The sequence below is a fragment of the Dromaius novaehollandiae genome, chromosome 13 (assembly GCF_036370855.1).
Source record: "Dromaius novaehollandiae isolate bDroNov1 chromosome 13, bDroNov1.hap1, whole genome shotgun sequence".
In the NCBI taxonomy this organism is placed as follows: domain Eukaryota; kingdom Metazoa; phylum Chordata; class Aves; order Casuariiformes; family Dromaiidae; genus Dromaius; species Dromaius novaehollandiae.
The window spans coordinates 11,930,181-11,955,000 of record NC_088110.1 but is presented as its reverse complement, the minus strand read 5'-3'; the positions used below and the strand labels follow the sequence as shown (position 1 = coordinate 11,955,000).

Here is a 24,820-nt window from a genome sequence, read left to right as displayed (position 1 = left end):
ATGAGTGGGGAATCCTTCATTCAAGTGTAAAAAAAGGAATTTAAAGGAATTTTAAAGGAAACAACACGGAAGGAAAGAAAAGAACAGAAAAGAAAAAAATGTACCAACCCTCTATTTAATAAAATTCTGTTTCTCACCAGCACCTTCTACAGATAAGGCTGACTAGTTTCACTAAACAATATTTGTATATATTGTACTTCTACTTTTATAGCAATCTACTTCTTCATCAACAAGGAAAAAAAAAAAGAATAAAAGCATTTCCCTCAATACTGCAAGATGATTTTTTTAAATGGAATTACACTTCAAATCTGCAGTCGCACACTGGGCTGCAGATTTTTTTCTAACCATTGATTCATTTGGCTGTATATTAAAAAAAATAAAACAAAATGAAACTGTAATCTCACAATACTTTTCAATACAGGTCAGTACTGACCCTAGCTTGTGGGCCATCTAAGATTTCTCCTATACTGCAGTTGCAACACCACTTGAATTGATTTTCTCTGCAATGACAGCTCCAGTCAGACTGGCACCATGGCAGTCTACCAACACATCTCATTACTATGCTAGGCAAATGACAGCAGCTGGTGTCATATTATAAAGGTGTTTTCAACAATGAAAACACAGCCCCTCAATCTTCAAGGCAACACTAAATCGTTTAGACGGTATCATTTTTCTGTTAAGAGCATTATTTTTGGACAAAGACCACTTTGAAGTTTGAAATTGCCCTGCTTTTTAAATAACTAACGACCTCCTAACATTTTTGAATCACTTTATTATCCCACTTACATTGTTTGGAAGTACTTGTTGCCAGGTAACAGTTTAGCAGCCATTTTCCAGGGCTGGAAATTTATTTTCTGTGTGTAATATATATATTTAAACATATACACACACACTTATGTGAAGTGTGTATTTTGTGTGTGTGTATATGTAGATACATATATATATAATGTGCATATGACTGTATGTGTGTGTGTGTAAATATATATATATGTGTGTGTGTGTACATACACATATATACATATATATATATAATTAAATATTTTAAACATCCTGTACACTTCTGGGAATTTTGCGCACAATTCTTTTGCTTGGAATGCAGTTAGCAAACTCTTACCCAAATGCATATCTAAAAACTGTAAAATAATATTGCAATATAGAGATTGATTCATTGAGCTGCATTACTCTTGGGCCTTGCTGCCCTCCTCCGTTAGCTCTGCCGAGCTCCCAGGTTTGACAGCTGCAGGTTCCTCTAAATTCCCAGAAGCCTCGGAGTCAACTCTGGAGCGCTTGAACCTGCGATCTGGATACTGGCTGTTGTCAAAAGGCATGCGATGGACACAGAGAACATGGGTCTTCAGATTTCCCTTCTGAGAGGCACTGTAGGGGCAGTATCTGCACTGGAAAGGCCGGTGACCTGTATGACAGACAAAAGTCTGGTTAGTTTTTCTTCTATTTACATTTTGACGGCAAAGCAGCTCGTTGCAAAGTCTAACAAAAATGCAAAAGCTTCCTAAACAGAAATCCCTCCTGTTGTAAGGAAACGCTGCATGCGCCCAGCAAGAATAAGAAATTCATACTATTTGCATGCTGCCTGTTCAAAGAAACTACATTTGAAGAACTCTCTGCTTTGGATTTTTCAGGAAAAGAATAGCTATTTCATCTCCCTCCCCATCCCCAACCGTAAATCTGTCACCCTCCGATCCAAACTAAACTCTTGTAAATAAAGTGCAAGCATGTAATAGAGAGCCTTCTTTTATATTTGTTAATTATCTTTTTTATTGAAGTGCAATTCAAGGATGACAATGTGCAGACCCTTAGTCTAATAAACATATGCTGTCTTTGGGTGGGTTTCTGAGTAAAGAATTGTATGTTTTATTTTAATCACACAGATTACTTTTTAATGGAAAGAAATAATGGATTGAGATAACCAAGGCCTCAAACCTGCAAACATTTACTCCAGTGAGATTACTCCTGTGAGTAAAGATATGCAAGCACGTAAGTGTTTGCTGGACTAGGGCCCGAGGTTATCACCAGCTTTAAAATAAAATGTCCAAGCTAGATTAGAAAAGGAATGTTAATGCACAAAATCTGATACATGCAGGACCTGTGTACGAAATAGCAACTGACTGCAAAATGAAGGCATGAATGAAACACACTGCTTTTTAGTAAATCTATCAATATTCTCTCCCATATTTTTCAGATTATTGTAACTTTGAATCTTCATGCTGTATCTGGTTTTGGAGGTTATGTTTCAGCAATCACATTTCAACCTATGCTGGGAAGTTGTTGATGTGTTTTACTGGAACTTTATGAGCTTTGTCTCTCAAATTAACTTAAACCAGGACCATCTGAGGTCAAATGCGCTTAGCTTGCTTTAATTTGCTCAAATAAATGAATAAATAAATGTGCCAGACCATCTACATAAAGCCAGGATAAGTGAAAAACAATACTCTATCTCCACGTTTGAAGAGCACTTTTTCCTCTGCTGTTGTGGTACTACCTAGCAGGCACAAAGCAGAAGCTGGAGCAGCGGAGGAGGAGGACTACACTCCCCCGGGAAGGGGCCCGGCACTGTCTAACCTCCATTTTAAGACGGGATTTAACGTCTAAGCCAAGAGAAGCTGGTTGCGCGCTGCTCCGATGTTGCTCGTACCGGAGTGGGAACGTTACTACAAGCCTCCTAGGAGAGAGGCGAGCCTGAATAACAGCTGCTTTTAACCAAGCACTGTTGGTGGGCGCATCAACATGAAAGATGTCCCCAGCAGAGCAAATTCAACTGAACCGGCATCAGCGCTTTAGGTCGCTCAAATAACCTGCCATTTTTACCTAAAATTAACACTACCACTGGAAGGCCGAGTCGCCAGAAGCGTTCTGGTTGCTACCGAGAGGAACCAAGTGTTGAGTCCAGCACACAATTACACGATCGCACAAGCCCTACGCCCCGCGACTACGGGCAGGTTTCACCAAACAAGGATGGAAAAATCTCTCTGTGCAGGACATCCTCACATATCAACACTGAGGAGACAGTACTGTCCCCTCCATCCTTTGCTTTTACAAGTGAAGACTGCCATCACCCGCCTTGACCTCGACCACCATGAATGTTTTTGGATGAATCTCAGGATGGAGCATGGGTTGATCTTCTAGCTCTCTCTTGGGGTAAAAAAAAGGCATTTTCCTCAACAAATCAATAAGGAAAAAGAGATCAATTCCGTATGTTATTAATCTTTAAAAAGTCAAATTTCAGTGGAAAATTTCATTGTGATAGCAATGAAAAAGCTTACATAGTTAATGTTACAGAAATCAAATTTGGCTTTTACGGAAAAATTTCAAATAAAAGATATGAGGAAATAGTCAATCTAGACATCAAGAGTGTGCCCAGTGCCTCTTAGGATGAGCCCTAAAATCAATAAAGAACCATAAATACATTTGAAACATTTTGAATATAATGGTTTTAACAATTGAAAGCACTCACAAAACTGCCTGAGTATGGAAAAGGTACAGAAAAAATCTGATTTTTCCTTTTTTCACAAAATCTAAAAATATTTGAAATCTCAGAAAAAATATTTAATAAAATCATACATTCCCCCCCTTTGTTTGTCAGAGACAGATAAGTATTTCATTTCAGAAAAGCCATCAGGATTTACATCTGGGTTCTGGATTCTTTCTTTCCTTCTCCTTTTTTCTCCCTCCTGACTAATTCCTCTGCCTAGGCCGAGATACAGAGTCGACTGTGTATCCTGGCTGGGCAGCTGCCAAAATGCCTTTAGACAAAGCGGGCAAAATATTGGGTGAAGAGGAAGGAGACTTGCTCTGTGACAAATTGCAGTTATTCTCCATTCTCTCCAAAACATAAAGCCTGCCACTCTCATATCCACTGAGAAGTACCTTCTTCTACACTCCCCACCCTGCCCCACGCAGGTACCACCACCTCCACTGCCAGGAGGACATCACCGTCCCTCTACTCACAGTTCTGCCCCAAATCTCCCCCTGCTCCCCACGCCTGGGCCACCTCACCCTTCCCAGGCGCTTTCAGACCACGTCTCTGCCCCAAACTCCTCATTCAGCTCCTAGCTCTGGACCTGGCAGCCCTTAAACACCAGTTTTCCCCCTCAAACATCATGGAAATATTTCATATCACCAGTCTCATCTACAGCGAGTGTGGTCTCACTGAGCTGTTCTCAGTGCTTTGCCCATAAGTAGTTATCATTAAATGACAATCCTAATTCCTTCCTGAAAAAACAATCTTTAAACAAAGAATCCACAAAGCATGGCATTAACAGCCCTTAATAAACGCCTGAAAAAAACCAAACTCTTTCTGCCCACCACCGAACCACGTTCAAACCTGTGCAATTCCATACAGAGAACGGCACATATTAACTCAATGCACTTAATAAATCAGCGATATAAAATGCACCTACAAGGATTCAGTTCTGCATGCCTCCCCCACGACTTACTTTTTCAGGCCATCAAAATTTCACATCACTGCCTTGTGAAAAGTAAGTACACAATAAGTTAATTTGTATTGTCACTATGCAGTACAACTGTGGTAAAGAGCACATTCATTTTTAATCCAGTATGAATAATATATAAATATGTATACAGAGTGAGGGTCAGAGGAAAGCAAGTGGTACATTGTTTACAGCAGAAGTAGTACAAAAACTAGAGATTATTCTCACTTGCAAAGATAACAATATCTGCAATTTGCTTGCAACTAAGGGGTGAAGGAAAATGCCCATTTCTCATAGGTATCCCATCCATTAATTATAGTTCAAAACTTCTTGTGGGCAGCAGGCTCTTAAAATAACCCTTCCCAGATAAGTTGGCAATAAATTTATAACGTTTTATCTAGTGGTGGTTAGTAGGTTCTTTCTTAGCAAGCTATAGTTCATGTATATTTTGCCTACAATATATCTTCCAATAAAATTATTTGAAAGCCCTTTAAAAAAAGAAATCTGCCTGATAGTTCAGGAGATAATGTGGAAGGCATTGCATTTGTCGTAAAGAGAATTAGACTAGAGGTGGGCCAAAAAGGAGAGCAAATTATGGTGCATCTTTCTTAGATCAAAAAGTGAGGATAGAGGACAATATATTGCTCGCAGCTGAAATAATCCTGTTGGGAAGAAATGCACTATGAGGTATGTGACACAGTGTGCAAAGAGACTTTGTAATCCTCTGGGCTGACACAGAGATTCACAAGAAATGGAGCTGCAGAAAATTAAAAAAAAAAAAAAAAGAAAGAAAGAAAACACTAAAATGCCAAAGATGGAAAGCTAGCTTCCAAGAACACTAATGTTTTTAGATGTGGCTTTCCCCAGGAAGGAGGGTTACCCCCAGCACCTGCTGAAGCCAGCTCTCAGCGATGGAAACCTTTCCCGATGAGCCCCAGAAGCAGCAGCAGTGCTCGGCTGACTTAGGCTGTCTCTAATTTTGACTGCACACTGGAGAGAATAAAGAGTTGGGATGCAGAGTATATTCTGCTCCTGACAGATCATCTTTCTTCATGGCCAATATTTTAAAAAATCCCTCATCATTTTAAAGTACTCCACCTTTTTAAAAAAATATGCCGCTTTGTTAATTTAGGCTTTGAGGAAAAAAAGTTTGTTTTCTTTTCTTTCAAATTTATGGTCTGATATGTTGCTTTGTGACACATCACGTCAGCCTGCATCAGTCACATTGCGTTAGGTTTCATAACATGGCATGACTGATGCAGCCCAACATGGTGCATCAACTGAATGGAGTCTGAAAAGGCAGGTTTTGAGAAAGATGGATCTCAAAGTCTGGGTTTTATGACCATTTAGAGGAAACTATATTTAAAGATGGGGCCTTGGATTTAAACAAAGCCATTGCCCATAAGTGAGTTGTTAGGGATTTAAATATTTGTCAAATCTATTTTACTTTGTCTTATCTTTATAAAAAACTGTATTACTGGAACACATAAAAAGTCAATGTCAACATAGTGTCATTGGGTTACTTACTGTAATCCAAACACTGCTAATAGTTACTAATTTATTAACTTTGATATGGATCCATTATTTAAGATAAGCACAAAAGAATACACAAACAAGAGAGAGAGAAAGAGTGATGAATGCTAAAGTCTTTTTCATTAAAAAAAACACATTTACATGGTCAAGCTGCATTAATTCTCCACTTCTAAAAAATATTTGATCAGCATCCAAATTCTATAAAAATTTCCACAAAGAAACATCTTATTTTTGTGGTATTACAGGCACATATGTAGGGGTTTGCACTAAAACATAAAAATGGGCATTGGACTAGTCACATGAATAAGATCAGGAATTTATTCCAGATTGTTAAAAGTGTACTAATCACAGCAAAATCATGGCTTTCTCCCAAAGCAGCAAGAAAACGGTAATTTGAAAGAAAAATGCCAATAATACATCACACGCAAGCCGTCTGTTGTCCCCACTACACCACTTTTTGTTATATTGCATATGTGTACATATATACACACAGATACACGCATACAGACACACACACACACGCAGTTTAATGCATAAATTTAGGGAAAAGGCAGAAGAGCAATAAAATGATGAATAGAAAACAAATGCTGTGCAATGTACTATAAATTACAATTAAGTCCTGAATAAAATGTGTTTCTTAGGTATGACATTTGTTCCCTTAAAATGCAAAAATAGCCATGATTAGCTGACAGACTGTTTCTCCCTGGATGGCCAATGGCTATAGCATTTACTACTGTGCAACACAGCAAACTCATTTAAGATTTCTTTGCTTAGTTTAAGAACATCTTTTTGGTGAAAATTGGAAATAACAGCCATTACCTCTTTAAAACAAATAAACGACTCCCTTACTAAGAAAGATTTGAAAAGCCTCAAAGGTCTGACTTCCTTGGAGGTAAATTTCTCTAGCTCAGATGGCTCATCTGGGTCAGTTATTGGATGCTCTTGAGGTCTGGACTCGAGTCTCTGGGCTACTGCAGTAGTCCCAGATGACCCAGACCAGCACAGGCCACGATCAGACACCCCTCGCAAAACCAGCTGCAGTGGCTCAGGATGGATTGTTACTGCCTCTCGGATAGAGATTTTCAGTCCCACAACATCGCTGGTGGAACGGTCCATGTAATCGCACATCTGCTTCAGTGCAAAGTCAGCAAGCTGAATTTAAACCTTCAGCGAGTCTCCAGCTCCCTAAGAGGAGCTGCTCTAAATCTTTTTTCCTGCACAAACTCATATTTGAGGTGGAATCATCTTTAAACAGATGAAGGGTGTGTTATCTCAGAAATAATAACAGGCAATGATGGCCATGCGCTTTCCACATAAGAAAAAGGATTTTCAGAATGACTCCCATTCTGTAGCTGTGACTATCAGCCTCAGTTCCTGGCTTTCCCAGTTCAGGGTCTCAGGGTCCTAGGGATCCTGGGGAATGCTGCCATTTTAAAGTAACACTATTACAGCATAATAACAAGCATTTGCAAAGGGAGAACTATTTTCATTTAAAACTTGGCTAGTGTGATTTCCTTTTTTACGTACAAATTTTCATAAATACATTTACAGCAAACATCTCAAATACTGTATGTATTACCCAGGAGACCAGAATGACTCTAAAGCAGCCATTCTGATCGGGAGCATAACAGTGTGGATGGGAAAATGCCGAATAAATATATTTGTCCAATAGACAATAATGGCTTTGATTGAGCCATTCCATTTTATTGGTCTCACAATACGCATTTTACGAAACTCCCAAAATACCAGACAGATTAAAGTTGGTCCAATCAGGTTCATATATGTAATAAAAGTTTTTATAAAACAATTGAAAAGTATACATTTATTTACACACAGGTCCAGGACCAACCAGGATGGTCTTCTGGGAAAATTACAATAGTCTGTGAAGTTTATATGCTTATTGGATTATGAAAAAGGAAATTAAATTAGAAAAACCCCTCTATTTCATGTTGACCAGGAAAAACTGTAAAAACTAAATGGCTTGTCCAAGATCTCAAATGATTCAACGTAGATGTGCATACAAAAAGGTATAAATACGTGCATTTTAGGAAGGCATGGGAACATTTTCACCTGCCGAGGTGGAAGCCTGGGCTTCCACGTTTCCCGTGGGACACTAAAGCTATGGCAGCCTCCGGACACCGTTCATGTGGATTCCTTCATTACCACAGGCTCAATCCTGCAAATGTTCCTAAAAATAATTGGAGGAGTTGCTCATTGTAAGAGGCACCAAACCAGGACTCATCCCATGTTACTTAGGCTTCCCTTAGAAATCTAGTTACCTAATTTCCCTCTAGTGAACAGAGACAGACACTTCCAGAGGGCAGTTCAGGTCTGAAAGCATTGAATTGCCATCTGGAGAAGCCTTTCCCCCTCTGCTGATTACAGAAGAGATCTTAATTAGGGAAAGATAAGACTGGGTTTAAGACCCAGCTCATGGCAAAACACAGCCACCAGCTTAATTTTAAATGTATGCATTAAGGGTGTTTTGAAAAATTGCCCTAAATCTAGTAGGATTTATCCACATGTCAAGTCCCTAATGGCCCTGGTGCCAGGTTAGTGATCCACAAAGAATCCCCTAAGGACAGCAAGGGGGTTTTGGTCCCCACACCCTGGGAGACCACCTTTTCAGGGGACACCAAAGGTCACCCCACTTCACCTCATCTGTTGTGCTGTGTTTTGCAGAGCTGCAGCAAAGACACCGGCACACTCCCTTCTAAGCACATGCACTATTAGGTTGTTACACGACTGCATCATCGTTGGCTGCACAGGAGGAAGAATAAAAAGACCTAATTTGTAACTAATTTGTTACAAGGATTTTTACCAAAAAAAAAAAAAACCAAAACAAAACACTCCATTCACTGGATCAAATTAAACACCCAGATTCCCATGAGCCTTTCTTGAAATGTAATCAAAGGTGGAGTCTGTTCTTGATATAGTGTATTATACAGAACTTGGTGTTTCTGAATAGGTATTTCAACTTGCTAATGAATACACTAAAGGGTGAAATGATGACAGGAAAATGCAAAAGTTAATGCTAAATTTTGTCTTTAATACATATTATTAATAGATCACATATATCTTATGCATTCTCCCCCAAAAGTAAAAACTGCATCTAAAGAAACAGTTCAGTTTCTGTCTCAGAAGACAACGCTCACTGATTATTGCACATTAAACTTCTTTTAAAAACAAAAGAGGAAAAAAAATAATAATTTTCCTTCATACTTATGCTTTTAACTTATTCACCAAACCAGTGACCAAATTATGGAAAACCTCACTATGTTAACGTTTTTGTTACCTCTCTCATATAGAACATGGAAATTATTATTATTTGGAAACAGACTGAGGAACTTGTTAGCCATATACAGCACACCGAATATAAGAAAATTAGGCAAGAGCTAGCTGAGTTGCCTGTGGTATAATGTAGACTTGCAATTTCTGGGAAAACAAACATTTCACATCTCTTGAAAAGCTCACTTTGATTGTTGATAAAATAACAGGATTATTCAGCCCTGGACCCTTTGCACAGAATCTGTTTCTTTTTCAGAAGGGTAAGCTCTTCACACAGGAACTTTTGATTTAGAAGGAAATGGATCTTTTACTGAAAAAAAGGAATAGCTCCAACAGAATAGTTGAAAAGGTTCTTTTAAATAAGTATTAAACATTATGTGAACATTCTATAGCAAAAATTCTCCCAAAAATAGCTTAAGACTTTGCTTTTTAATGAGTTGTGTGTTTTAAATTGCCTGCAGATCCTGCGGCGAGCCGGTGCCACGTAACACCTCTGCACACCAGCACACCATTTTGTTTTTTGACATGACAACATGAGTTACGAGCCCAGTGCCTCCGCGCGCTCCAAACGAAGTTAGTGGGAATGCTGTCATTGATTGAGCTTGAAATGTCAGACTATCATTGTCCCCTGCTTTGGTAAATTTAATTACATTTAATTTTTCATATTTATTTACTTTGGTTTACACACATAAGTAGAGGACGGAGTTCTTATCAAGGGCAGTGGGTACCTGTTCTAAAGAGTAGGCCATCTCTGACTAAATTTATAATGGTAATGGTTATGGCGAGGTATAAATTCTTCAGTCATAGCCTCCTCCATGATCCTGAACCCACGATGGCTGTGCCAAAACCGTGGACATGAGTCTCTGGGCAGGCTCACCGCTCTCACACTAGCTCTTGTCCTCGCCCCAGTGCGCAGGAATAGCTGGCGGATCCCGGGAGACCTGCGGGTGAGGCTGCTCCCCGCGAGAGGAGAACGAGCACCCGGGTCCGGGCGACTGCGTGGAGTACGGCCCTCTAACGCAGCCGCCTCTTCCCGAGAGATGCCTTGTGCATCTAAGGAGACCGCAGCTATGGAAATGTATTTTACAGGTAAGCAGCAGGCTGTTCTTTAATATTAAGTTATCGACCCTGAGTTCTTCTAATTATCAAAATTAGATGTTTAGAGAGTGTATTCCAGTCCCACCTTTGTCTTTAATTACATATTACAATTAATTGTTATGTCTATTCACTCCTTTACTTGTTTTAATCACATCAGTAATAGTACATTCACATACTAACCCCCTTGAGCAAAATATCTCAGTTTTCTTACTAGGTCATTCACAAGTTTTCTGTCTCCTGTTCTGTCTTTTTTTTTTTAATTATCTCAGTAAATATTTATTATTGTAGGGAGCATTTTGAACTTCTAGTATGAAGCACTATTTGAATTTAATGTACCTATGATTTCCCAGAATAAATGCTGTACTGGTGGCACTGGGATTTTAGTAAATCAAGATCATTTAGCGATCATGGCAATTTAGGGTTGCTAATAGGAAAGGCCTTGTCAGTGATTACGTCTCGCTACCATACATCCTTTATTCTGCCTAGCAATTCATAAATACAATAGCATTTTCTCTTTCACTCTGGGCAACCGTTTTGACCTTGTTTAGTTTATTTGGTGGAATCAAATTAAAAAAATCCCATCCTCAGCTTTCTAAAATTTTCCTGCCCACATTTCAATGTATCACATCCTCAGCTGGTTTAAAACGGGACAGCCACACGGTTTACACCAGGTGAAGAACCACTGCCATGTACATATCAAGGTGAAGACTGGGAGTCTCTCCATTCGTCCCACGTTCCACAAATTGCCTAAATTTGAAGAGGTGGAATTATGCACATGCTGTAACGTTTGCCAAAGTGGGACCCAAAACTAGAATAATTGTTTTCTGCATATATGATGTCACTTAAGATAACAATGTTCTCCTTTAATTTTAGTTGTTGCTTTGTTATGTAACTTGGGTAATTTAGATGGTATTTTGTCACATTATAACTTGTCATGTAATTCATGATGCTCTATCCACAATGACACAATGTTAGTAAAGAGACTGAGGAAAAACAAAATACTAAGTAAATAAATATCCAGCTCACTAACAGCCAATATTTCAAATTATCCACGGGTAGCTCACAACCCCACTCATCATTCCACTAAAACATTATTCTTATCTGTTTATGGGATTTTGTGAGTGTAGTTTGGAGAACAACTCATTATCAGCAATGTTATGGCATTATATTCCATCACTGCACTGAATTAATAATCTAAGTGCATTCGGAGGGAGCACTCAGAATAACCTATAGCTCACTAGGTGCGCATCGTACGTAGGTGGGCATACGTTTAAGGTATCTTTATCCATAATACATGCACTCAAGCAAAGAATATATATTTTTATCATACCTCATTCAACAAATCAGTAGCTTGAACAGTAAAAATTAAAAGGCTGCAAAGAATAAATTGAGCGTTAACTTTTCAGGACCTTTCCCTCTGGAAAGTACTGTTGATGTTGTCACAGAAAAAGTGTCTTTTTTATTAAGTCACAAAGGAAATGCTTTCTGCCCTTCTCTTTTTCTTTTCTATAAAAGGCTCTCTAAAATGAAAGGTGTCAGACTTTGCTTTTTCTTCTTGGCATGATCCAGAATGTATGGGTGAGGAATGACAGATGTCTGCAACCAGCTGCAATGAAGCATGCTAAAGTTTCAGTCTAATCCACTTATTTCACTGCAGTCACGTAAACCAAAACAAATGGGCAGTGCCTTACATTATAAAAACACAGCAGCATTACTTTGTTGCATAATGTAGCTGATACGCCATCTTTTTATCATTTTTCCTACTGCAGAAAGAATTCACCTCTTTATTAAAAACATTCCCTGAAAGTTCTCCCATTCTGCTCTCCTCTATTTTTTTCTTTTACTGTCACAGCATTCTTGCTGTGCCCCATGCATTACTCAATACACTGCTACATAAAAATATCATAATATTTTTCTAGTGAAGACTGTTTTTATTTTTGAAAACACAATATTATTCAAAAGCCACAGGGCCCAAGTCTATTCTCACATTCTTTTTGCAAGACCATGATTTTAATTGATTTACGCTGGTCTGAACAAGATCAGGATTAGACCCATTGTCAAATTCACACACATGGCTGTATAACAAGTGCATCATGCACTTACTCTTAATAGGTTAAAAAAAAAAAAAAGAAAAGAAAAAGAGCTAACACATTTCTGCTTTTTACTGATCAAACTGGAAATGTCAGTGGAGACACGACTAATAATATTAATCTACTTGACTAGCCTCATTCAAAAAACCACAGTTTTTAATTAGGAAGAAGAGTCTTTGCCTGTGTGTTTGTCGAAGCACTTGAAAGAAACCCCCCTTCTCTATTTTGTTATACCGGAGGGAGTATAAAGTAAGTGAACATGGCATTGCTTCCTGGAAAGGGAGACCCTGCCTCACTTTAACATGTAGTGCAACAACCTTTTGAACCCTCCCTCCTTTAATCCTTGTAAGGAAAGAGAAAGGATAAGGAGTCATGTGGCTCTCCCCCTGCCAGCAGTTTCAACAGCTGTGAAGCACTCTTTCAGCGCAATTCATAAAAAAAGATGTGTTGGATTTCGCCTATGGCAGAATGGCGTACAATTTCTGGCCCTTCAGGCTAAAACAATAAATGCAAAGAGGAAAATTTGAGATTTCCCCCCTTAAACTTCCCACAACAACCTCAGCAAAACCACATGACTTGTCTTGTACAATCTCCCTGGTGTTTTCAGTGCTACTTTGGCAGGAAATCAGAATTACTGTTATATAAATTCCATCTGATGCCAGAGCTACCATCTGTGAGTAAAACTGCTTCACCTACGTCTGCCGGCAAAGCCACTCTCCCAGAGACAAGGGAGAAGGGAAAAAAAATTTGATTAATTTGCAGAATGCTTGTGATTTGCTCATATATTATTATAACTGCTCATCAGCACATGACAAATTCCCAGCACTCTGCACAGGAACCCGTTCAGTTTCAGCAGTTTTTTGCGTCGGCACCTGACAGACTGCAGAGCCACTAATGACTTTCAGATGCTTACAAACAGTAATTCTATCTTCAGAATAAAAAGAAAAATCCGTAGGAAGAAAAGAGTAGAGTTAGTCTATTTCATTTCCTTCCTGTATATCAACATGATTTAACTCTTCAGGGCAGCCGCAGTTCCAGGAGCACAACAAGGCTGCTACTTGCCTGGAAAAGACAAAGACTGCCAATCTCAGGGGGAAAGGTGAACGCAAAAGCCCGTCTCCCAAGGCTTTCCTTGCCCTGGCTCCACAGAGAGCGCGATACAAAGCAGGTATTCCAGGAAAAGGCACACCTACTCCGCATTATTCAGATAAAATACACGCTCTCTTCGATGCTTCCTAATTCTATATATAATTCCCTATTTTAATACTTCTGGTAACCTTTTGCATTTTTAGCGAACACATCTGCTTCCTAACTGCAGTGGAAATGTTCCCCCCCCTTCTTTTAAAACTATGATTATGCTTTCTGAAGCACTGTCTGTGTGCTTGATTGCCTGTTTTAGATTAGAGATTTTAGCAAGGAAACAAAGACTTCAGAGTGCACATCAGTCCTGCATATGAGAAACCACAGAAGGAATAAGCAATAAAATGTGATGCACCATCTGTCCACAAACAATAACCTGGATGTTCTGAAGGCTTACAAATTATTTAGCACACAACCTCACCGAATTATAGGACCCTTAAATAGAGCAATAGACTGGGAATGAGAGCCTCTTTGATGTCCTTTTGTTTTTTTCTCAAACTCAGCCTTCGATTGATTGCTAACAGTTGAGGTATTTCTCAATGACTATTGGAGCAAGTTGATTTTTATTAAGTAGCTCTCCATAGAATATTTTGCCACACATCTGAACAGTGGGGTATACACTGCCTCTCTGGCCCTAGCCTGCTGCAAACAGATTGTTAATCAAAAGACAGACTAAAAGAATAGTCAGCTGGGAGATTTAGTCCTAAGGGCAAAATTCTGCCCTCGGTATTCACACACAGCTCCCAGTGGCTTCAACAGAAGCACGCAGGAACTCCAGGAAAAGCAGCTGACTTTATTAAGTACTCGAAGGTTTCTGACCGGACTCTCGTGGAACAAATCCCCAACAACAAATCAGACTTGGGGGGAGGCAACGTTGTATCCTGCCCCAATTAAAAATCAAAATGACATTTTTCCTAGCTGTCATACTGAAGAAGCACAGCGATCCTGCATGCAAAAATGCATTACCCACTGAGCACACTTTAGATACTGTAAACTGGAATATGTCAAAGGTATTAGATTCCTAGACAAAACCTGGCATCCTTCAGTAATGTGGAGATAATTAAGATATTCAGATTCGGATACCTGCATTTGGGACAGAGGATTTTGGATCACTGTACTTAACTGTGTGATCATGTTAAAAAGAAAAAAAAAAAATCAATTCACATTTGGATTTTGAATATGCACAAATTACTGAATTTCTAGATCTAGCGTTTCACTCAACTCTGTGTCTACATTATACATTGCTGAGTTTTTGGTGAACACTAGCAGGTTTTTTTTTTCAGTCTAAGCAGACCTCTGAGCCCATATTCTGAAATGAATCAGCATCCCCTGAAAGACACCCACTCCATTTAACAGAGGAAGAGCTTTGCTACTATTTGTTAACAAACTGCCCTAAATATTTTTTGTGCTTTGCCTTTGATAGATTTTTCTGTAGGTTTCCTTAACACAACATTTCCCAAGCTGGCGCTCAGCTAACAAACATCCAGACTTATCTAAGTAAGGTCTCCTTAATGTGCCCTTTACTCTACTGTCTAGATGTCAGATCAAAATTCAAAGAAAAATAAAAATAGATGTTAGAAGACAGAGGATTTTTTTTTTATCATGTTCTCTTTGACAAACACGGGGCCAAGAGGGAGGTAACTGTATAATTAACTTTGGATGTGCCTAATGTAACTCCATTATCATTGATGAGTCTTATGGAGAGACACTGCGATGAAAATGTGCCTTCTAGAGTTTCATTGTGGAGCCAGTGCTATTAAAGAATATTTCAGTATTTAGGCCCTGATTCAGCAAATTGCTTATGCATAATATAAAGCCTGTAGGTCATCCCGCAGACTTGTGTGGGTATACACATGTGCTTACACGACACACGAGTTTCAGTTGCCTGCTGCACTGAGGCCTCGTAGTCTAACCCTTATTTACAAAGATTCATAAAAGAGACATGAAAATTTGCTTGGGGCTAAGAGCTGGCACATTGCATTGCTCCCTTCTGTACCCACGTTCCTTTTGCATTTATTTCTCCGTTCGCTTTCACGTGCTGTTAGTGCCGCGTGCCAGCGGGGCGGCTGGCCCTGCCCAGGGCAGGAGCTGCGTCTCGGGGAAGTCGGCGGTCGGGACAGCAGCGGGAGGTCCCGGGCCCGGCCACCACCCCTGCCCCGTCCGCGGGGTACCTCGGCCGCGCTGGCCACCCCAGCCCAGAGCCTGCAGCTCGCCCGGCTAGCAGGAGCCTCGCCGGCTCCTAGCTGGGAGCGTGTTGCTGCCGGTCCTTGGGAGCCCGGCGGGTTATTGCACCTATTGCATGAAGACAAAACGCCACTGCTAGCGTCATGCTGCTGCCTGAAACCCTCCCACAAAGCTCTCGGACCTAGACACGAGGAGCTGGCTGTTGGAGGGTGGACCTCAGGCTTCCCTGGAGTCATCTCACCGCAGCAAGGGCCAGGAGGAGTCACCAGTACGAGGCAAGCAGCTTTAGATTAACATCGTCCTCCTACAGCACAGCCCAGGATCTGGGCCAAATATACGCATTTTTCTTTGCATTACAACTTTTCTACAGTCAATCTGAAATCAACACAATGCTCCTAGAAGTAAGAAACACTTAAAATCAGGTTTAGTTCAGGGTAGAAGGCTAGTTTACCCACTCAGCTTTTTCTTCACAAGGTTCCTGGGGAGTTAAGTCAGATTTCCACCTGCAGAAAAAAATTGTTTTGCTAGGTCTCTGTACAGTTCAGCTTACTTGTCTGACCGTATGTTTAAAAAAAAAATTCCTCAGGCATTACTGAGGATCCAATTTTAAATAAAACTGTAAAAGTCCAAGATTTTGAAGTTTCCATAGTTACTGGGTCACAAATTTTTCCATTAATGGTGTTTGGGGATTTTTTTTTTTTTGACAGTTCAGAGTAAAAGTGATCCATATCTATCTACGTAGAAATTAAGTCAAACATACTGTGTTACATAAATGGGCAGCAAAAAGGGGAAAATGTTCCTACCATCTAGTAATAATGTTAAGCATTGAAACTTTGATCCACCAACCTGCTGCCTAGGAGAGGAACCATGAGCTTCAAGTGAGCTTCACTGACTTCCATCGTCTTCCAGAGAAAAGACCTACTTATATGAAATCAGTGTCAGGATCTGGGCTTTCAAGCAAACTGATACTCACTTGGGTGTCTATGTGTATAGATCAAATTCATTCTGTAACAAAACTAATGCATACAGTCATTAGTGGGGGCCAAAATATTTGCCTTCTCTAGAAGCCATGCAATTCCTCTGATTTCAACAGATAATTTGACCTCGGTAACTTTTCTCTATCTACCATATTACTAATCAGAACAAAGAGGCCTATAAATGTACTTAAACAGACAACTAAAAAAAATTAAGCTGTGGTTTAACTTAAAGGTCAGCTCAATACATATTGAGAAGTCAACTGAAATTCTGCCATTAAACATAATCTCTCCTTCCCGGGTGGTAAATACTGTGTGGAAATATTCATCGGGAGCCAAATTCTGATCTCAGACAAACACATGAACGGTGTTGCATGGGAATAAATGAGAACAGAGGTTGACCTTGGATAGAGAACCTTTCCAATCTAAAGCATTTGGACATCAAGACTCAGGCCACTGAAACAACTACTTTAAATTCCATAAAATGTGATTAATATCATGAGATTAAAAAGAAGAAGAAGAAGAAGAAAGATATTCTGGGTTTCTTTCTATACTTTTTCCAGCTTCCTGGATTCCTGCTTTCAAGCATTTTCCGTAACTCTAAAGGCTAAAAAGTCACTTTCTTTTAAAATGAAAGGAGAGAGATTATTTCACAATCACATGACTACCACAACAGCAAGGGCCTTTTGGAAATAAGGAACTGCCCTAGCAGTCGCAGTAAAACCAGCAAAACTAAAGACAGTCTTAGGACTCATAGTCTTCACTCACACTTCACTGTTCCGTGAGCAGGAATCCATCCTTAATCTACAGCCTGTGCACAGTTGTTTGCAACCCCAAAACAATTTTCCTATTCTTTAATATATAGTAATAAATTTTAAAAAGCTTAACTAGTATTTTATACATGTACAAACTTATTCTTTAAATTGTAATATATGGAAGATACATTATAGGCAGTATCTTCTGAAATAACGTTAAATATTGGACTGCTGAAAATAAGGAAAAAAAAAGAAAAAGATACACAAAGGTCAGCTTTAAATCCTGAAGGTAGCGTAAAAAATTTAGATAAAATTGTTTGCATATATTTTTATATAGCACATGTCCTGACAGCGTCACCATCAGTACAGGCTGTAGAATTCATAATCCACAGTGCTATTTTTTAAAATAGTTTGATTTGTTTATTAACTGTGCTTTCCTATTTTCATGAGATATAGACATCGACAGTGAATAGACCTTTTCTAATTGAACTGATAGCTTGAAAGTGAACATGTCCTTGAATTTACACTGAAAGATAGACAGTGATTATTTATAATAAGGGATTTAGTCAACTGCCTTTCCATTTGTACAGCAAGGACTTTATCAACAGACCATGTTTAGGTAAATAGTGCCAAATAAGATAAATTCTGTATTAAAGGACAAATGTCTCGCAGTGTCAGATGTACAAGGAAGAGACATTTGGTTGATGATATGTCCTGTAAGTATAAAAGAGAGTATTAAGATAACACTTTATGCTAGCATTAATACATCAAAGTTCTGGACTGACCTGTTTCACCCAAAGTGAATATGAGGATGCTCTTAATTCCTATCTAAGATTAATTTAATTCAAAAGGCAGTCAGCCTTATGTCCTGTTTTGCAGCTTTATGAGAATTGCTGGATTTGCAAAATAGCATTACTGTATGTACATTAATAAATGGTCTGTATTTGTCTAGCCAGACTTGAAGCCTTTCTTTAAAAACACATACACACACATATAACTCTGTCTCTGCGAGCTTGCTTTGCCCACAATATTAGAGCTTAGCTATCTCCTTGCTGAAGGGCCTATTTGTCTGCTTTAAGTGAAATCACTCAATTCTCAAAAGTCAGTGGAGGACTTTGGAAGGGGGAGGGCTGGGAGAGGCCACTCCAAATAAGTTCCATTAATCAAAAGACACAGTCTAATGTAACTAATATTTTACAATTAGAGAAGACAAGATGGAACTAAAAGCCATCTATCTCTCTTACACCACATGATCATCGATTCATAATCAGAAGCCTGCGAGTCGCACAAAGATGCATTTACGGGGCTGGGGGAGGGGGCCGGGCTGAGCCGGAGATAATGAACACGATGAGAAGGAGCGGCGCTGAAGGCTGAGGAAAGATGACAGAGTGGTTCAATGGTGACGGATGACATGAAGATGAGTACTGATACCTGACAGGCAGCGAATGATGACTGCAGTCCTTTCCCACCATTATGATCCTCAATTATCTTGGTAAGGACTAAGAGGAAAAGGAGAAAAAAAAAAAAAAAAAAAAAAAAAGAAGTGGCTCAGCCCATCCGTTTATTTATAAGCTAGGATAGTACTAGATTGTGCCAGGCTGCTGGGAAAGGCCACCTTTTCACAATTTGATCAGCACTTTATAGGAGCTGTAGTTTTCATTGTCAGCGCTCATGGGCACAAGGGGAAATGGGTAAAATACAGTACTTGTCCATCTGTTTTGTAATAAAATTCCTAAATCTTCAAAGGGAGTTATTTTTTTTCTTTCACTGCCACCTTCAGGAAAAAAAAATACCCCAGGTTAACGAAAAAATAAAAAACTCTCTTTGTATTTGCACGTAGAATTAGCAGGCTGAAGCCTACACTCTGGAAATTATATGCACAGATTTATACAAATGTGTAATATGCGGTGGGAAATGAGCCAGGGTGAGTAAGAGCTAGAGCTGAGAGGAGTGCAAGAGTAAAATGAAGGGGAACTTTTAAAGATTCCTCATTGATTTAGGGAATTATTAATAAAAAGGAAAGAAAGTTCACTCAAGACTGCTTTGTAGTTGCAGAAGATGCCACAGGCTAGCATTTCTATACCAAAGAATATGCCGTTCTGCTACATTATTTATTTTTAAAGATACAGATCTCCTAGCTATGTTGGAGTCATTGCTTTTGAGAAAAAGAAAAACAAATTAAGATTAATGTTCTACACAGCTCCCGACAGCAGTAAATATTTGATCAGAACAATTCACATTTAAATGTTGACATATTAAAAATCGTATTTTGGAAGAAATGTTGCTTCTTCATGCTTTAAGCGTAACTTCCTTTCCTGCCCCCCTCCCCTTCCATCCTCTTGGAGAAACAAAGTCACACAATGTAGCTCCACATTTCCCGCCCATGAAAAAAAGAAGGAAACCAGGTCAAAAACAGCTCTGATTTTTTTTTTTTTTAATCACATGTACTATACAGGTCACACGTGCTCTCCAATTTTGCCTGCCTTTCTCCTCTTGCAGTTTTATCCAAAGGAACGAACTGCTTGGTTTAGCAATCTAATAGGCAGAATATGAACCCTGCTGCTCCAGCTCAGCTGCATAGCAACAGCGGTCTGCGCTGCCGCTCACGCCGCCGCGGTCAGCACCGCGCTCGGGAAAACTCCCCTCTCCTCGCGCGCCACGGAGCAGCCACGCTGCACAGGTGACACGCTACACATGTTGGGGTGGCAACAGTTTAGGCCATGGCAGGAGCAGGTTTACAGGCCCGTCTGCTCTGCTGCTGCACAGCACAACCTGCTAACAAGGAACAGGAGCAAAGCAGCAAAAAGTCAAATATTGCACCAGCTTCCACATGTGCGAGCAAGCACTAAGAAACACGTAGGCAATCTGAGCCCAGCTAACGCTTGAAGCATCATAAATACTAACCCACTAGGATTCACCAAACTCCACGTAGAAACTTCCCATATACTTTTCCTGGCTCTAGGACTGTCAGCACAATAAGTATATTAGGAAAAAAGACACTGTGTGCTCATCAGAAAGGAACTATGGTACCTGTGGTGGAAGTAAAAAGCACAAGTCACACCAAAATGACGGCTGAATTGCCTATAGCAATAAGCATTAAGAGCATTAAGGTTCAGCAGGTGCCTCTCATTATCAGAGATGTTTAGCACGGGAGTTCTGGATTTTGGTCACATATGTTAAATAAAAAATAAATAAAGACAGACAGAAATAATCAGTAGCAAGAATCTGGCGACATATACTTGCAAATGCTTGCATCGGTAATTGCTACCTCAAAGCCTTGAGCATGCACTGGACAGTTTGGATGAAAGCGGCACTGGGGTATCCAACTGTTTCCAGTTGGCAAGCTTGGTGCAAAAAGAAGGCAGGGATATATATCACAACATATGTCCATAGGGCTATGTAGGGCACCATTTGGTTGACAAACAGCCTTGTCCCCAAAGAAGTGACATACGGTACCTTTTATGAAGCTGCTTTCTAATTTTGATGGCTTTCAGCCTTACTTTTGTATAGAGAATACACACTACACACCTGGTTTGAAAGGAAAACACAGGAAGAACCACACTTGGCTGCTACTGTACAAATATATGCAATATTCATCTCGCAGATACCATGTGCACAACTTACAGCCTTGCTGGTACAAGACTATAAATATTCTAAGAAGCATTTCCCAGATTTCCATTTAAGAATCCTAATGATGAACAAATGTCCTTAATCTGCCTATTTCACACCTCTGAGATTTAAGACAGGTTGAATCCATGATCAGCACCCTAATTAGCCCAAACAAAAGCTCCAGATGTAAGAAGCATTGTTCTAATGTAGGTGTCTTAATAGCCGTTGATCAAATATTGTATAACTGGTTTTCACAAATAAAATATCCTAAAAAGTGATAGTAATAGACAAAGTATAAAATGTGTTTTGTCAGCAATTTTTTGTAAATGTGTGTGCTTGACTTGTGCATATCTTGGTCCCCGTAAGGTTGTTTCAGCATTTGTGGCAATACAAATCACAACTGTGTAAAATTGGACTATCATAGTGATTAATTGGGCTAACTTAATCTGTACATGCAAATTAAATAATTGCACACACAAATATCTAATTTAGCATGTGCATACAATTGTTTAATTTGCACATACAATCACACTCTTTGGGTAAATGAGGTACACAATCATGAACACTTTTTCTGCCCTTGTATGTACGCGTAAATGCCCTGAAAAAATGCCCTTTATCTTGAATCCAGTGAAACAAATATGTATTATATCTGCCAATACCACTTCTGCATTCCAAATGGCTATTGGGATTAAAAGATGTGTATTTATGAACTAGAAAACAAACTAACAAAACAGATAAAAAAGGCAAAAATCAAAAAAACTTAGATCGTGCAATTAAGTACATTTGATTCAGCTGTATTTGTTTAAATACAGTTCTAGAAACTATGAGTATTACAATTTTACTTGAAGAAACGATGCAAGACTGAAGCTTTAAATTTTGAAAACTCTTGAAAAAATAGTTCAGTTAGTATTATACTAAAAGATTTGGTTATTAACAGATGAAAATTAGGATTTGCACATTTGCTTTGGTAGCGGAAATGTGAAACCTGCCATTCAACATATGCCAACACCATAAACTAAGGTTTACCCTTTTATTACCCACCTAGCTTGTAACCGGTGGCAAATGAACATTAATACCTGAAAGTGGCGTTAATAATTTCACACGTGAAGTAGGAAATATCGTTAAAATGAAGAGACAGAGAAAAAAGCAGTCAGGAGGACAGCCGCGCTGCGCAGCCGGACCTCCCGCTGAAACACTACGAAACGCCTCGCTAAAACGCAGGTTCAGGGGGGCGCGCGGCCCCTTCGCGCGCCGCTGGGACCCCGAATAAGTGAACAGACAGACACGGCCCCGGCCGCGCTCCCGCCGGCAGCAGCGGGGCCCCGAGGCGCTGCGCGCCGCCGCCAGCGGCAACGCCGGTCTCCAGCGCCACCCAGAGGCGCGGGCGGGGCGGCGCAGGGCAGCGGCGAGGGGAGGGGCGAGGGGCGAGGGGCGGGGCCGAGGGGCGGGGCCGCGGCGGCGGCGCGCCTGCGGGCTGGGGCGGGTTCAGCCGGGGGTCACCATCTGCTCGCGCGGGCTGCACGGCGCGCTCCCGCCTTCCTCAGCGCGATGCCGCCTCAGCGCGCGCCGCTCCCGCCCTCAGCGCGGTGCTCCCTCAGCGCGCGCCCGCCCTCCCTCAGCGCGAGCCGTTCCCGCCCTCAGCGCGGTGCTTCCCCAGCGCGCGCCGCTCCCGCTCTTCAGCCGCGCCGAAATACGGGCAGAGCCCAGCTTGCCGCGATCTCGGACTAATTAAAAGTACACCGTCGTGCAGTCATGGCTCAAAAAAAAAAAAAAAAAAAAAACCCAAAAAAACCCACACACTCACAGCAAAGGTCACAAATTTGGGATGCTATTGCGCATCGTATTGGTACCAGAAAGGGGGAGGAAGAGAGGAGGCAGGGTCAAGCTCGAAATCCTGAGGAGGTGACAGAAATCGGTAGTGAGACATACTGTGCAGTTCCACAGAAGAAAAAAAAATTAAGGTGGGCATAGCTCACCATGAGGGCATGTTACGAAAAAGCCACTATATTTAAGTTCTAACTACTGTGCAGCCCAGTGGGCCATTTCCATGGCCACATGGCCAGGCCGGCTGCAGGTGCTGCCGCTGTGGAGGAGCACGCCGAGCTCTGGGATCCTGGGGCCTGAGGGCCACAGGGCCAGGAGCGCCACGGCGTGGGGCAGCCTCACGGCTCTGCTTGGGCACGAGATTTTGAACTCAAATAATCCTTCTGCTCAAATTAACCAAGTAATTAGCTGCACAGATGTGTAAATGAATATTGTCTCAGAGCTATGTATAGCATTAAACTTCTTCTGTGGTCTGAAGACTGATGCAGATCTTGGCCCCATTAACATCAAATTGTTCTTAAACTAAACATGCAGCTCTGCTTTTGTCCCGCAAAGGAGAAACTTTGATATAACAAAAATAACTAAATGAACAGAAGTGAGACAAATGAGGGGAAAGGTTGGAATTAAACAGAATAAAAGGGGAAAAAAAACCCACATTGCTAATTGACTCAGTTCAGGGATTGTAAGCCAGAAGGTTGCTGTGATCATTCATCCTGACCTCTACATTTGTGTAGTGTAGAGGATTTCCCCGAATTAATCCATGCTTTAAACCCAAGAACTGTGGTTAAAGTAGAGCAGAGCTTCCAGAAAAATTGCCTCTCTCCATGTAAAATTACCTGTGATGAGAATCTACTGAAATCCTGGTGACCTTGCTCAAATGGCTCATTACTGGGCAGACAGGAGAGCTCTTTTCTGTCAAATTTCTGTTCTGCGTAAAGATCATGACCTAACTGCTTGTTTAGCAGTTCCTTGAATAAAATGGAGATGAGCCCTGAGTCTTTTCACTCTAAGGCCGTTTCCATCCTCTGATCGCTTTTGTAGCTCTTCTCTGAACCCTTCCAAAATTACATGTTTCTGGGAAGCCAATACTAGACCTGGAAATGGTGATCGCACAAGCATTACCTGCACAGACGGCACAACCTTCTGGCCCCGTTCGGCAGTCGCTATTTGGAGTGCCACAGATTGCATTAACCCTTTAGCCAAAAACCTGCATGTTCTTCAAGTACATATTCCGTATGAGCATTAAGTCTCTTTTAGAGGTCCTGATTCTCAGCCTAGAAATGCCTACCCATTCTTTAAGTGCAACTTGTGAACTTAAATTTATCTTTAATTAAAATTTTAACGGGCGATTATGCCCAAGTTATAGAGTAGCAAAACTGATACATAGCAGGGTTACCCAGATCACTCTGTATCTACTTACTAACCACAATCACTGTGCTAGTTGAAATTTTCTAAGTAATGTTTTCCATCATGGAAATGATAAGAAAAAAGAAAAAAGAAAGAAAAAAGAAAAAAGAAAAAAGAAAAAAGAAAAAAGAAAAAAGAAAAAAGAAAAAAGAAAAAAGAAAAAAGAAAAAAGAAAAAAGAAAAAAGAAAAAAGAAAAAAGAAAAAAGAAAAAAGAAAAAAGAAAAAAGAAAAAAGAAAAAAGAAAAAAGAAAGGACCAGAAACTGAATTCTTTAGGATTCTATCAGAAAATGTAACTTCAATAATAATATATAGTGCTTTTCATCAGTAAACTTCAAAGTGTTTTTTAAAAGGGGATAGATTCAATATGGCTATTTTACAAGCAGGGAAACTAAAGTGCAGAAGTTAAATGACAGTCCTGGGGTTACATGCTACAGTGGTGACAGAGTTAGGAACAAGACCTGAAACTCA

General features: G+C 40.2%; 1 protein-coding gene across 5 annotated transcripts in view; it reads right to left on the bottom strand.

The window, feature by feature from the left end:
• Positions 1 to 24,820, bottom strand: part of ZNF536 (zinc finger protein 536) — a 356,025-nt gene that overhangs the window by 2,031 nt on the left and 329,174 nt on the right. For all 5 annotated transcript variants that reach the window (XM_064519627.1, XM_064519628.1, XM_064519626.1 and 2 more), the window contains one exon: positions 1 to 1,414. This exon is cut by the window's left edge and continues 2,031 nt beyond it. In XM_064519627.1, the coding sequence (XP_064375697.1) occupies positions 1,179 to 1,414 (236 nt within the window). In that variant the 3' untranslated portion in view covers positions 1 to 1,178. The remainder of the gene's footprint in view (positions 1,415 to 24,820) is intronic.